Here is a 12,847-nt window from a genome sequence, read left to right on the forward strand (position 1 = left end):
CATGTCCTGAATCCAGTAACACATAGGAAGTTCAGGCTCTTCTAGGCAGGTAGAGAAAAGGATGGCATTCAGGAACATAAAGCAGAAAATTTGCTTTATAATTTTCTTGTATAATGTTCAGTTAATTTGTATCATTCTTTGCATTGTATAGGTAGTGTGATGATAGAGCATTCACAGTTTTGTTTTGGCTCTATCATCTTCTTGCCCCATTCTCCTTCTAGTTCACCTTATTCCTGGTAACTTACCCAGACCCCATAATACTTTTAGAGCTACTTTCTTAGGAGAAAGGAGACAACTCTCATTTGATGAGATAAAGTAGTCAGATTTTCCCCTTCATTTACCTAAACCCCTCCCTTCCCCTTCCTTATGAATATACAGTGTCCTCATGGATTCAATCAATATAATAGGGAGAGAATTGGACTCCGTGGTCCATACCCTACTCACTACTGCCATGCAAACTCCTACCCTTTGGGTTATGATTCCCCAAATCCCACAGAAATGACTAATTACAGAGTAGGGCAAGTTGGTAGATCAGATAAAGGGCATACACACATGCATATATACAATGGTTTAATTTTATTGGATAATCTAGGATTTTTGTAATATACTACTAGTTTCATATTGCCTATGACTTAGACCATGCCATTTTCCAATGAACTGCCAATAAAACACTAGAACAAGAGAACAGGTCAATTTGAAAACCATCAAGCCATTTTTCAAGCTGTGAATTCAATGGAATTCATTCCCAATTACCTTTAAGTATAATAAAATTTGAGAACTTACGTTATAATTACAAACCCATCCAGCAAACCCATCTCTCCTGCACCTACCCCATCCTCTTCTTTCTGCAAAACTGTTGATCTACTCTTGTGCCTAGTCAATACCACCATCTAGTGGTCAATCCTGGGTACTGAAAATGCCTCCATGGATGAGACAGCTTTCCTCCAAGCAAATAAAAAAAGCTTGGAGCTGAATTCTCCTCCCAAACCTCCTCTTTTGTATATCAAACAGGGCAGTTAATCTGTTAATCAAGAATCACAGGTCAACCGAGCTCTTTCTCAAAGTGGAAACTATCCCCATTGCCAGCAGAATGGCAGGTCAGGAGGGGCTACCTCTGGGAGCTGTAGAGTTACTGAGTGCGGTCACTATGCTGCCAGAATGAGCTGATGGAAGCAGAGACCTCAAACTACTCAACAGAACTACAGCCCAGGGTCCCTAGGCCTGATGGCCATTTAGAATTGCTTGTTAAAGTGGAAGAAAAATCACTTCTGACTTCTGGAGCAGAAATATATGTTTGAAAAGTCATTTTCTACGAGAACAAGGTGTTATTTGCTTCCAGTTGTCGTTGAGAACCTAGAGGTTTTATGGATGAATGTGTTTTATAACTTGACTTCCCAAAACTGTAAGATTGGCTTTAAAAGTGTACCTACATGGTACCTCAACAACCATTTTTGTCTTCATCGTACTAGGTTTTTTTTTCTCCCCCAAAGCAACAAATCTTTCATTAAAACAAGCCAAGATAAGTAGGGAAAAGTCCAAATACTCTAGTTTAAGATCACTGTCCACTGTAATTTAAAAACTTCTTCATTTGGAGGGGTAGAAGAAGAGCCCATACTTTGCAATGACAGAAGCACCCAGTGGGTCAGAGAGGCCCAGCTAACATGGGAGCCTGAGCCTGAAGTACATCCTGCCTGTATACATGCACCTTGCTTGTAAATTTCATGTAAGTATCAGCCAATGTGCCAAAGTCAAAAGTAAATGCTACCTGTGTACTTAACGGAGGCTGACAAAGATGTAATTGTTTCTGACTAGGAAAACACCATCAGCCATACCTACTAGCATATGTCTATTTATCCCAAGAATAAAAGAAATTGCGACAGGTCTAAAGAAAATCAGGTAGCTAAACTAAAGAACAATTTAAAAATTATATTTCTTCTTCAACTTTTTGGAGAGGTTTTCACCTTAGGGTGGGCAGAGGAAGAAGATAGTTAAAACTCCTGAAAGAATCTTTGTTATATTTGATCCACTGACAAAATAAGGCAAATTGGGGGTAAATGGAGCTCATAGCTTCATGAGGCGTGAATATTTTGAGAACTGATGACACTGTTAGTTTAACCCTGAATGCTGTTCTGCACACCCCCAATTTTCTTTCACTAAGGGCAGTCTAAGAGAGTGCTTTTCTTTAGAAATTAGTGATTAATTTTGTCTGTATTATACAATTCCACCCAGAAAACCCCACCATACAAAGACAGTTCTGCAATTCCCGCTCTTTCTTCTATTTGCTTGGCTGAATCAAAAACTACCCAAAGCATTTTTACCCAGTTCTTTTCACTCCATTCTCTCTCTCCTTTCTCTGCTCCTCCGGGTTCCTAACAAAAATGTTAAATTTACCTCTTTCCTCTTACTTCTTCCTGGCATAATCCTATTCACGTATTCAGTAAAAAGCTACTAATTCCTCATTTTACTAACTGTGTCCTCTAATATGCATAGCAAGAGTACATAACTTCTATCCCAGTCCTATCAAAAATTAGTCTCATAAAGATGTCACTTATTAGAAACCGCTGATGAAATTGTTAAGGCCTTGTTAATTAGAATCTGATGTTTCACAGGTATTAACCATGGTCCTGTAATAGCTGGTGTAATTGGAGCGCAGAAACCTCAGTATGACATCTGGGGCAACACAGTAAATGTGGCCAGCAGGATGGACAGCACTGGAGTCTTAGATAAAATACAGGTATTTCAATTCAGGTTTATATCATTTGTCTTTCTCATGTGCTTAGAAACAATGAGTTGGGAACTGCCACAAAGCATAATGGTGTGAAGATTAATACAGGATAAGATATAAACACTGAAGAACATTCATTAATATCTGCAGTTTTTCTCAAAAAGGCTAGGTAGGTTAGTCATGTCAGCAAAGAAGCATTTATGAAGAACCTTCCATGAGCCAGGCTCCATGCTAAACATTGGGAAGATAAACACAGGCAGATGTTATCTGACCTCAAGGAGCTTACATTTGAAAGACTACACTTAAAAGTAGCCATAAAATGAGGGAAGACTACGTAAAGGTATCTCACCCAGGGACATTGTAAGGAAAGTCTGGGAGAGTCTGGAGTGCATCCTGAAAAAAGAGGAAGACATGGCTGACTTGTGCACCTTCCTTCATGGAGTTTCTGGGAGAAACCAGTCATTTGGAAGAACAGGTCACAGGGATAAAGGGGTGTTACAATAAGCAAAAACTTATTTCCACTAGCAAATTTAAATGAGATGTCTTACTAATAAAGTCCACAAAGCAACAAAGGTTTTCAGATGTCAAGAGTTGGGTTTCAATAAAGAGAAAGAAACTAAAGGTACTAGTCATGTTCCTTATACTTGCTTCTCTTAGAAACATAGAAAAGACTTTTAAAGTTATTTAATATCCAAACCATGCCCAAAGTGTGAACCTGCTTTACAATATCTCCATCAAATGATTATCTAGCCTTTCTTTGAAGATCTTCAGTACTGGAAAACTCACTGTTTCCCAAGGAACTTCTTTTCAATTTTGGACATCTAAGTTTTAGGAAATTCTTCCTTATATTCAGCCAAAATCTCACTCACTGTGGTCAGCCAACTCCCTACAGTGGCCAGTCAGAAGAAATTTAATCATTTTTCCAAATGACAATGCTATAAATAGTTAAATACAGGGATGGTAGGTTGTTTAGTTAGCTATTAAATGAAAATAAATTAATTTTAAAAAAAACTGTTGATGAAGCAATCCAGTTGAAGTATTTACTTGGGAGTGAGGCCAGACACCTGAAATGAATGATGAAATCCTTTAAGTAAGGAAGACAGAATGATAAAACAGAAATATGAATGGTTCTCAAGCCAGAGAAGCTTGGTTTAAGTCCATTTTCCATACTCATTATTTGGATGATCTCTTCCTTACCCTGAGCCTAAACTTCGTAATCTGCAATATAAAAAAAAGATAGATTAGACAGGCTTTGAGGTCCTTTTCACATCTAGAAATCTGATCCTAAGTTACATTTTTTATGTTGAATTCTTGTTTAATTCATTGTCAAAGACAAAAGTGTTACAGTATTTTTCCCATGCTAGGATAGTTTTATATCTTATACCTGTCAGGATAAGCATTCTTTCGTTTAGGAACTACAAATGCAAATAATGTGATCACCTAATTCCTAAGCAGTAGATATAGGAAGGTGCATTGCTCCCTTTTGGGGTGTCTTTAGACACTGACCAAAACCCTCTAATCAGGAAAGCACTTTAAAGATATGACACAAACTATAAATCTTTCATATGTAAGTATAAAGTCATGATGACCTTATTATTTTTATGAAAAAAATAAGATATTTAATCCATCTAGTACCTATTTGCCACTCTGACTCAGGTACCGATATGCTATCTTTCCATGTTTTTATACACCCAAAATTCAGCTTTTACAAATAGTAATATAAATAATAAGCTCAAATTGTAATGATAATAATAACTAGATTTGTAATATTTCTTTAAGGTTTTCAGAACATTTTATATATGTTATCTCATTTAATCCTCATAACTACTCTGTGAGCTACTATTATCTCCCATTTTTCATGTAAGGAAACTGAGGCAGAGGGGTAAATAACTTGCCCAGGATCATACAGTTAAGTATAAGGGACAGGATTCAAAAGTCTTCTTGCCTCCTGGCTCAACATTTTATCTACTCTGCCTTCTGGCTGTATAGTGATTTTCCCAGCATTCTTGAGAGAGATGGTCTGCCCTTGCATCTCAGGCTATAGGACTGCCCCTAATTGGGAATATAAAATATAAATTAAGACAAAATAAATTATTAATATACATCAGAATTTCAAAAGATGTGATTTTTTCCCATGAAGCTGGTCCCTCTTTTAATCCAGATCAAATCCCTCCCACACTTTAGTAGATGGTATGCATGAGTTGCTATGGCCAAATGAGTTGATAATTATATTATGAAATTATGAAATGAAGGTAGGCATGCCTAGTTCTTGGGTAAAGACCACAACTGGCAGAAAGAAATGGAGCAGCAGTTATACCTTACTTAAACAGAGAGCATATGGGGACAAATAGCTTATAAAGGGAGAAATAAGTGATGAAAGAGGTACAGAGGTAAATGGCAGGCTCAGGATGGGGGAATGGGAGATGAAGGAAGGCATTGTGAGAAAGAGGATGGGAATGAGGAGAGAAAGAAAATAACACTCACATAACTGTGGTTTAGATTTGGGATCACTCAGCAGCATGGGCTCTATGGAGATGAAAGAGTGCTCAGGAGACAGGAGTTTGAGGACTCATTTTTATAGGATTTGGGGGGAAACTGACCAAATCCTCTCTGTGCAACCTTGGGGTAGCTCATTAACATATCCAGATCATCTCAAAGATATCAGTAAAATGTCAAAGTCATATTGTCATTTTCAGTAAGTACCTTCTTGGTGTTCTGCTGGTCTGGAGCAGCATAGGTCTGAATTTAGTCTGCAATTTACATATCATAGGATTAGAACCTTGACAAGCTGTGCCTAGATGATTTCCCCCAATTTGGCTCATATAAACGGGATGTGAGTTTTAGTCAATATATGATACAATTTATAAATTATGTTCCTTTGATCTCTGGGACAGTTTGTACTTGATTTCCAGATTCCCCTTTGCAGTCTTATTTCCTGCTATTTCCCCTTTATAATGGGACAATAGCAGGAAATAAACTCCATAAACTCACCACACTGATAGGAAGAGGGGAGAGGGGAACAGAAAAAGATACAATTTTAACACACCAGAAAAAAAAAAATCCTTACCTGGCATTCAACCTTCTGGTGATGTGCCTCTCTAAAGTTAGCCAGGGTGACCTTAGACCTTCAGACATGGCTCATCAATAGATTCATAGTTGAAGTCTTTCCACCTTCATAGAATTTACCAGAGTCACGTCCACACCAGAATGAAGAATTGAAATAGGACTTCTGCTGAAATCTCTATTAACATAAGACTGATAGATCTGTTGATTATATGATTTTAGAGAACTTAGAGCTCATCTAATACTTGAGACTACCCTTTCTTCCTCAACATTTTTGCCTCTTTTGGCTTCTGAGTCACCCTATTTTCTAAATTCTTTCTTACCTCTAAAGTCACTCAGTCTCTGTGACCATCATCGGTTTTTCATTCTGTTCCTGACCCCTTGTTCCTTGAGATACTGTTCTTGACCCCTTACATTATTTCAGCCAAATCATTGACTGGCATGACCTCAGCTTTCCTGTAGGCACAAATGACTCCCCAAACTCTACCTCTAGACCTGACTTCTCTTCCAAGATCCAGAGCTTAATCTTTAACTACTTGTATGAGTCCCCACCTAGACATCACACCTGCTCCTCAGACTTGACATATACAAAAGCAATCACTATATTTCTCCCAAAGCCTGTTCCTCTTCTGCTGTCACTATCTCAGTGGGTTCACCATTTTTCCTGTCTTCCATATGTTTAAAACCTTGAGTTGATGTTTCAGTCTTCCCTGTCATATTCAGTTACCAATTCCCATTATTCTACCTCCACAATATTTCTCACATATTTAGAATTTGATGGAGACTAAAATTAAAGAAAAAATGATTGAAGAGAATGTCAAGTTTGTGAGACTTTAGTGACTGGGAATGTATTGACAGGAATAAAAAAGTGAGGAAAATTAGGAAGCTAAAAGGCAAGATGATGAGCTTGGCCTTGGACAGATTAAGCTGGAATTGACAGCCATATGTATTAATAAAAAGATCCAGGTAGCAGAGATAAGGGCTGGGTTCAAGTTTAACCAAAAGTTTGTCTGTTTGTGTGCTTGTTTTTCCTCACAGCTGCAAGCCAGGCAAGAGGTCTTTGCCTTAAGGTCATTTGTAATTTCAAAAGCAGTCTGAGTCCTTAGTGAATTAGTGAACTTTGGAGATAGAAAGGTTCCTAGAAACTTTCTAGTCGTGGAATCATCTTTTATAGATGAGGAATCCAAGCCCTATAAAGGTCAGGTGACTTGCTCCAGGGCATGTGAGTGGTGCCAGGAATAGGATTTCCAGATATCCTTAGGTATTCCAATCCAGGTATCCTAAATCCACAATCAGCTCTTTCCACAGTCCAACTCCTTTATTTTGTAGCTACAGAAACTGACGCCCAGAGGCAGAAAAGAATGCTGAATGAGGAGTCAAATCTGCTATGTGTGACTATGTGCAAGTTATTTTACTTCTCTGGGTCGTAGTTTCTTTATTTGTAAAATTAGGATATCATGACAGATAACATCTGAGATCCCCATCCAGGTCTAAATCTATAATTCCATTATCCTAAATGACTTGCCCCAAATCACAGCACTAATTAGTCACAGAGCCAACAATAGATCCCAGGTCAATAACACTTGGTCCAATGCTCTTTTACTAGACTATTCTACCTTTTAATTATTTAAAGGAATTTCTGTCTTCCCTCAGATCTACTCACTGCACACAACTGCTTCAGAATGTTGCTTATTCTTCTAATAAGATATAGCCTTAATACTTCGTCATAATCACATTCCAAAATGATACTACTGGTGATCTTGGTGGGTCTTCCAGGGCTGCACTGATTCAGAAATTGATCAAGAACTTTTGATCAAGTCAAAGGACCTCAGCTCAAATGTCATTTATTTCCTATGTGACCTTGGTCCTTTGTTTCCTCATCTGCAAAATGAAGGGTTTGGACTAGATAGCGTCTGAGATTCCTTCTAGGTCTAAGTCTATAATGCTATGATAACTGGGACAGGTTCAGGCTTCATAATTGCAAAGTAGCATAGAAAGTGGTATTTAGTTTGGTCTAGAAATGCTACGTGTAGCATGACAAATCCCCCTTGGTATAAGAGGTTGAATTCTTAAGTTTTGCTCTGTAGAACAACAGAAGGCTTATCTTTAAAAATCAAATTGGGATTTTGGAGTATTTCTGACTGGCAAATGAATAATAAATTTATTAATGACTGCATTCATGACAGTCACTGGCAAGTGTCTTTCTTAGGAAAATGATTGTGTATCCATAAGTATACACTACATATGCACTTATAAATAATGTGTGTATATACACATATGAACTCATATCTGTGTATTTACATATGCATATATTGATGTGTACATATACACAAACTTAATGGGGAGGAAGCAGATTTTGAGACATGATTCACTTTTTCCAGTCTGTCTATACTAATTAGGCTTTTAAAACTTCTATTTCAGGTCACTGAGGAGACAAATATTGTCCTGCAGACACTAGGATACATGTGCACTTGCAGAGGAATAATCAATGTGAAAGGAAAAGGTGAACTGAAGACATATTTTGTACATACAGAAATGGCAAGGTCCCTTTCCCAGGCAAATGTGGCATCCTGAAGAATTAGGCCTGGATTTGTCAAAATATAACCTCTTTTCAGGAAAGTGTCCCACACTTTCTGAAGGCATTTCTGTTCCCCTGATTTGAATGTGTGTGCTATTTTCTGCTATCTGGAATTTGTGCAGAAGAGTCTGCATGTCCCAGTGGCTCACACATTTCTTTTCTAACATGCTGGGACACTTGCAGTGAATACCAAGGGACTGGATGACCGTACTGCCATTTGCACTGTGTTTACTCTTGAGCAGAGAAAAGACTGAAAATCAGGAGAAACGAAGAAAAGAATGAAAGGACTTACAATATTAGAAGGAAAACAAACAAAACAATTCTAAAGGCAATAAAACTAGGGGGTGTATAATATTTTCTGGTGCATGTTATTTTCTGGAAAATACAGTAGCTCCCCAACCGCATCCACTAGTCTTATATTAAAATACACAGTATTTGTAAATAAGTTGATTCTGTCCCTCCATATTAGTTTAAATGTCTTCACCTATGTGTCTCATAACCAGTGGCAGCCTGCAGGCACTCTGTGATGCTGCCAGTGATGGCTTTCTAGAACCACCTTGGATCCCATAGCCAGTGAGTCCTTACCACACAGGACCAGTTTTGTACAAAATACATCATGTTTTGAAGTCATTGTCTTTTGTAAGGTTAATTCATTAAAAATTTATATGTACTTTGTCTTGTACCTTGTGTCTTTCTCCACGCACCTCTTTTTTTTCTCTCTTCCCTGATATAACCTAAGGACACAGTTCTCCCCAGCTGTTCTCCTTCTGACATACTGACAACACATTTGAGGAAGAACTCCCTGAGCATCAGGAAGATGTGGTTTTCTTGATCAATTCTAGAATCAGTCTTGTTTGGCCTCCCCATCACTTTCAGGTATGAATGACCTAGAAAGATGAAGCTCAATGGAGGAAAAGCACCTTGGACACCTGCTGCAGGATGCTGTGACCGGACATCATGTCTAGTCTGATTCCCAAAGTACTTGGGCAGATCCAGATCAAGTATGACCTAAGCTATATGTTGTCAGGAAGCTAGATGGGGATTATGATGCTCAAATACGCATATCCTTTTCTGTACATATATTATACCCACACGTACATGTACATATACATACATCTTGTATGTTTATGTTCATATATATGTTTTATATTCCTATATATTGATTCATCCATGTAGATAAACATGCATACATTTGAGAAGTTACATGTTGTACAGTCTTGGTGTCACACTGCTTCCAACAGGTGTATATATATATCTATATGTGTACACACACATATGTGTGTATGTTTTTAATTGGGCCTGTTATTTCATTGGGGTAGAGAACTATAATAGGGAAGTTTTCTATATCAGTGTTGCAGGCCAGTAACTGTTCTACAAATTCTAGTTAGAGAGACAGTGACAGAGAAAGAAAAACAAGAGAAACACAAACACACAGAAAAAGGAGACAGAAAGGACAGAGAATTAGAAAGAATATATATATATAATACATATATATATACAGACAGACACACACATATATGTATGCATATATGTATGAGTCTGTATGCACACAAATATTTTTAATGAAAAGTGGAATAAAAAAATCACCACTTTTTATCCAGACAAGGTTTGTGCATGCTTTTTTATCACTTATTTGGTCTAATTAAATAAAAGAAATGGAAAAATATTTCTTGCTATCTTATAACAGTATTATTTTCCCATTACACATTTCTGACAAACATCAGAAAAATCCATGAAATATATCCCTTACAGCACTGGTCCCTCTGTTCTTTGCTAAATACCTAAGAATGGCCATAAAAGTCTTGTTTATAGATTTCCCCAGTAGGATTTCCTAGGTTTAAAACTGGACCATCTGTTGGAGTGATGAATTGCTATTCTGCCGGCTGGCTTCCCTGAGAGCCTGGTCTAACACCCATCAAAACAGTCTGGTAGGAGATGCTGTAATATGAGGTAATGGAAAAGAGGTCATTTGGGAGGCCATCTACCATAGGAACTTTAACCTCATAAAGGTTAAACTTGGCTGTATACCAATGGTAGAACAATATTAGTAAATAGATAAAAAATATCTTGTGTATTTCTTATGCTTTAAAATTAGACTTTTGGTAATAGGAGTTGACTGACTTTTCAAAATCACTATTGCTAGCTTTATAAAACCATACGTCATTATTGGCTTAATTATCTTAGAGAACAACAATAAATTTCCCAGGGCTCTATTTCTGAGACTTGAATGAAAAAAATTAAAAAAAAAAAACAACTTTTATTAAGTGCTTGCAATGTGCCAAGCACTGGATTTATAAATAGAAAAGGTAAGGCAATCTTGAAGAAGCTCACACTTTCATTGGAAGAAATAGCACATAAAAGGAAGGTTAGTTGTAGAATAGATGGAAAGGCCTAGAAGTCCTAATGGTTCAGTAATATGGCAGATGGCAAGGCCAGGGTCCCATCAAGAAGTCGGACGATTGTGCCAGAGGTCTACAAGCATAGAAGCTGGCTAAATAGTAAGGCTGGTGGTCGTCCAAGCCACCTGAAAGGAATCGGTGACTCCCATTCCACTCAAGCTATGCGAACAATCAAGCATGGGTTCTAGGTGGCCTGAATCAGGGGAGAGGCAAGGAGGGAAAGGGGTGCCTCACGGTAGTTTGGATGTGGTATACTGGTATGCTCTTAGACAAGATGTGAAAAATAATCACAAAATCTCATAGAAATTGAACATTAACCATTGATAGTAAATCACTATTAGTGCTCATTTACTCAGTGAAACTCATTAAAACCACCCTTGATAGTATGAGGACCTTTCTCGAACCATGGGATCAAAGAATAATAAATTTGGAGCTGCGCAGGACTTTAAAGCTTATTTAGTCCAAACCATTCATTTTATACATATTTTATTTTATCAAATTATATTGAATTTTAATTTTACAAATGAGTAAATTATGACCCAGAGAAGTTAAGGACATGTTCAAAGTACTTCATGTTGGAGGTGCCAATGTTACGATTTAAACTCACCTCAGGTTCCAAATCCATGGCTTCTGACTATATAACACAGTTTGTTGAGGACATATGCATTTCCTCAGTGTACAAAAGGAGGTTTATGTTCACATTATAGCCAATTTTAGGAGGCTGAAATTATTTTATTTGTGATTGTCTCAGTCCCTTGATTAAAATTCTTCTTGCCACCCACACCCAGCCATAGCAGCAAAGGTACCTAGTCTAGTTCTATTTTTTTGATACAACATTTTGAATATTCAGATTACTTATTCATTTTTAACTTATTGCATATATCCTCTGGTGAGTGCAAACTTATGGCTTTTTATGTATGGCCAATATTCCCACTAATTTTCAGTTTCTGAATGGTGCAACCTGTGTCTTCTGTTTTCATAACATTTTGTAGACAAGGGTTTTGAATAAGCATCATTGACTAACTGGTGACGGTTTGGTAGACTGAAACAAAATTAGTGTGTCTGAAGATTTTAGCCTATCTCTACAAGAACTTTAATGTGATTTTGTATATTTGTTACTTTTGAGGTTGTATCTATGCAAGATCAGAATGCATTTCCTTTCCTTGTCAGTCCTGCACCCTGCCGCAAAATAAAGAAATGATATGATAAAAATATCTTTTAAAGTCCTCTGTAATTTAAGCCTTACCATATAAAAATTAATAAGGACCCATCATTCTTACCAATAGTGTAAAAGGCAACCTTTCCACACGTTCACATCTTGTGTAAATAATAACCATACTCAAATGGATATGCAATCTGATCATTACAGGAGTTCTCTCACATTATGCCAATCACACCCCATCTATACCTGCTCATCTTGTGCAATTCTTGTCTAGGTCCTCCCATGAAAACAGCAGAGAAGGTCTATCCAAAGTCCTGAAGGCCTTCTTTTCTCCTGACATTGCAAGGGTATAGTGGAGAATGTTGCCTGTCCAACTGTCATTCTTTGTAACATAATCAGCACATCTTTATTTCCTATGATAAGATTCATCTTTTATTCCTCCTCCCTGGAGTTTCTTGTTAATTCTATCTTCTAGCCTGCTTATGCCCACTTGGCACCTCTCCATTGACCTTTTTATGATGCCTATTTTTAATTTGCTATCAATATTTATATTCTTTATCTCACTGCCATCAAGTAATATAAGCAAAATGTCAGTTTCAAAAAGCCTTTGTTTTCATGGGAAACTGAGGATCTGTGAGGAAATTTGCAGTTTCCTGAAAGCAAACATGCCTGTTCTCGTCCTAAGAAATTCTGGGCCCTATTTTGTCCTTTGCCTCTCACTGACACACATAATGACCAACAAACTCTCCAAATGTCCATCAAATGCATGTTGAAACCTGGGCAATAAATATTCTTCATTCACTTTGTCTTTCCTGTGTGCACTGAAAAGTCAGATTCTTTTGCATGATTACTGATCTCTTCTAGAAGACTGTGCTGTGTGTGTCCTGGAGACTGATTCGAGCAGCTTATTTTTCTCTTCA

General features: G+C 37.4%; 1 protein-coding gene across 1 annotated transcript in view; it reads left to right on the plus strand.

Annotated features, from left to right (window-relative positions):
• Positions 1-9,048, plus strand: part of ADCY2 (adenylate cyclase 2) — a 523,876-nt gene extending 514,828 nt beyond the window's left edge. Inside the window, exons 24-25 of the mRNA XM_072605397.1 lie at positions 2,610-2,734; positions 8,210-9,048. Of these exons, the coding sequence (XP_072461498.1) occupies positions 2,610-2,734; positions 8,210-8,362 (278 nt within the window). The 3' untranslated portion in view covers positions 8,363-9,048. The remainder of the gene's footprint in view (positions 1-2,609; positions 2,735-8,209) is intronic.
• Positions 9,049-12,847: the final 3,799 nt, after the last annotated feature.

Source organism: Notamacropus eugenii, chromosome 4, assembly GCF_028372415.1.
Source record: "Notamacropus eugenii isolate mMacEug1 chromosome 4, mMacEug1.pri_v2, whole genome shotgun sequence".
Classification (NCBI taxonomy): Eukaryota; Metazoa; Chordata; class Mammalia; order Diprotodontia; family Macropodidae; genus Notamacropus; species Notamacropus eugenii.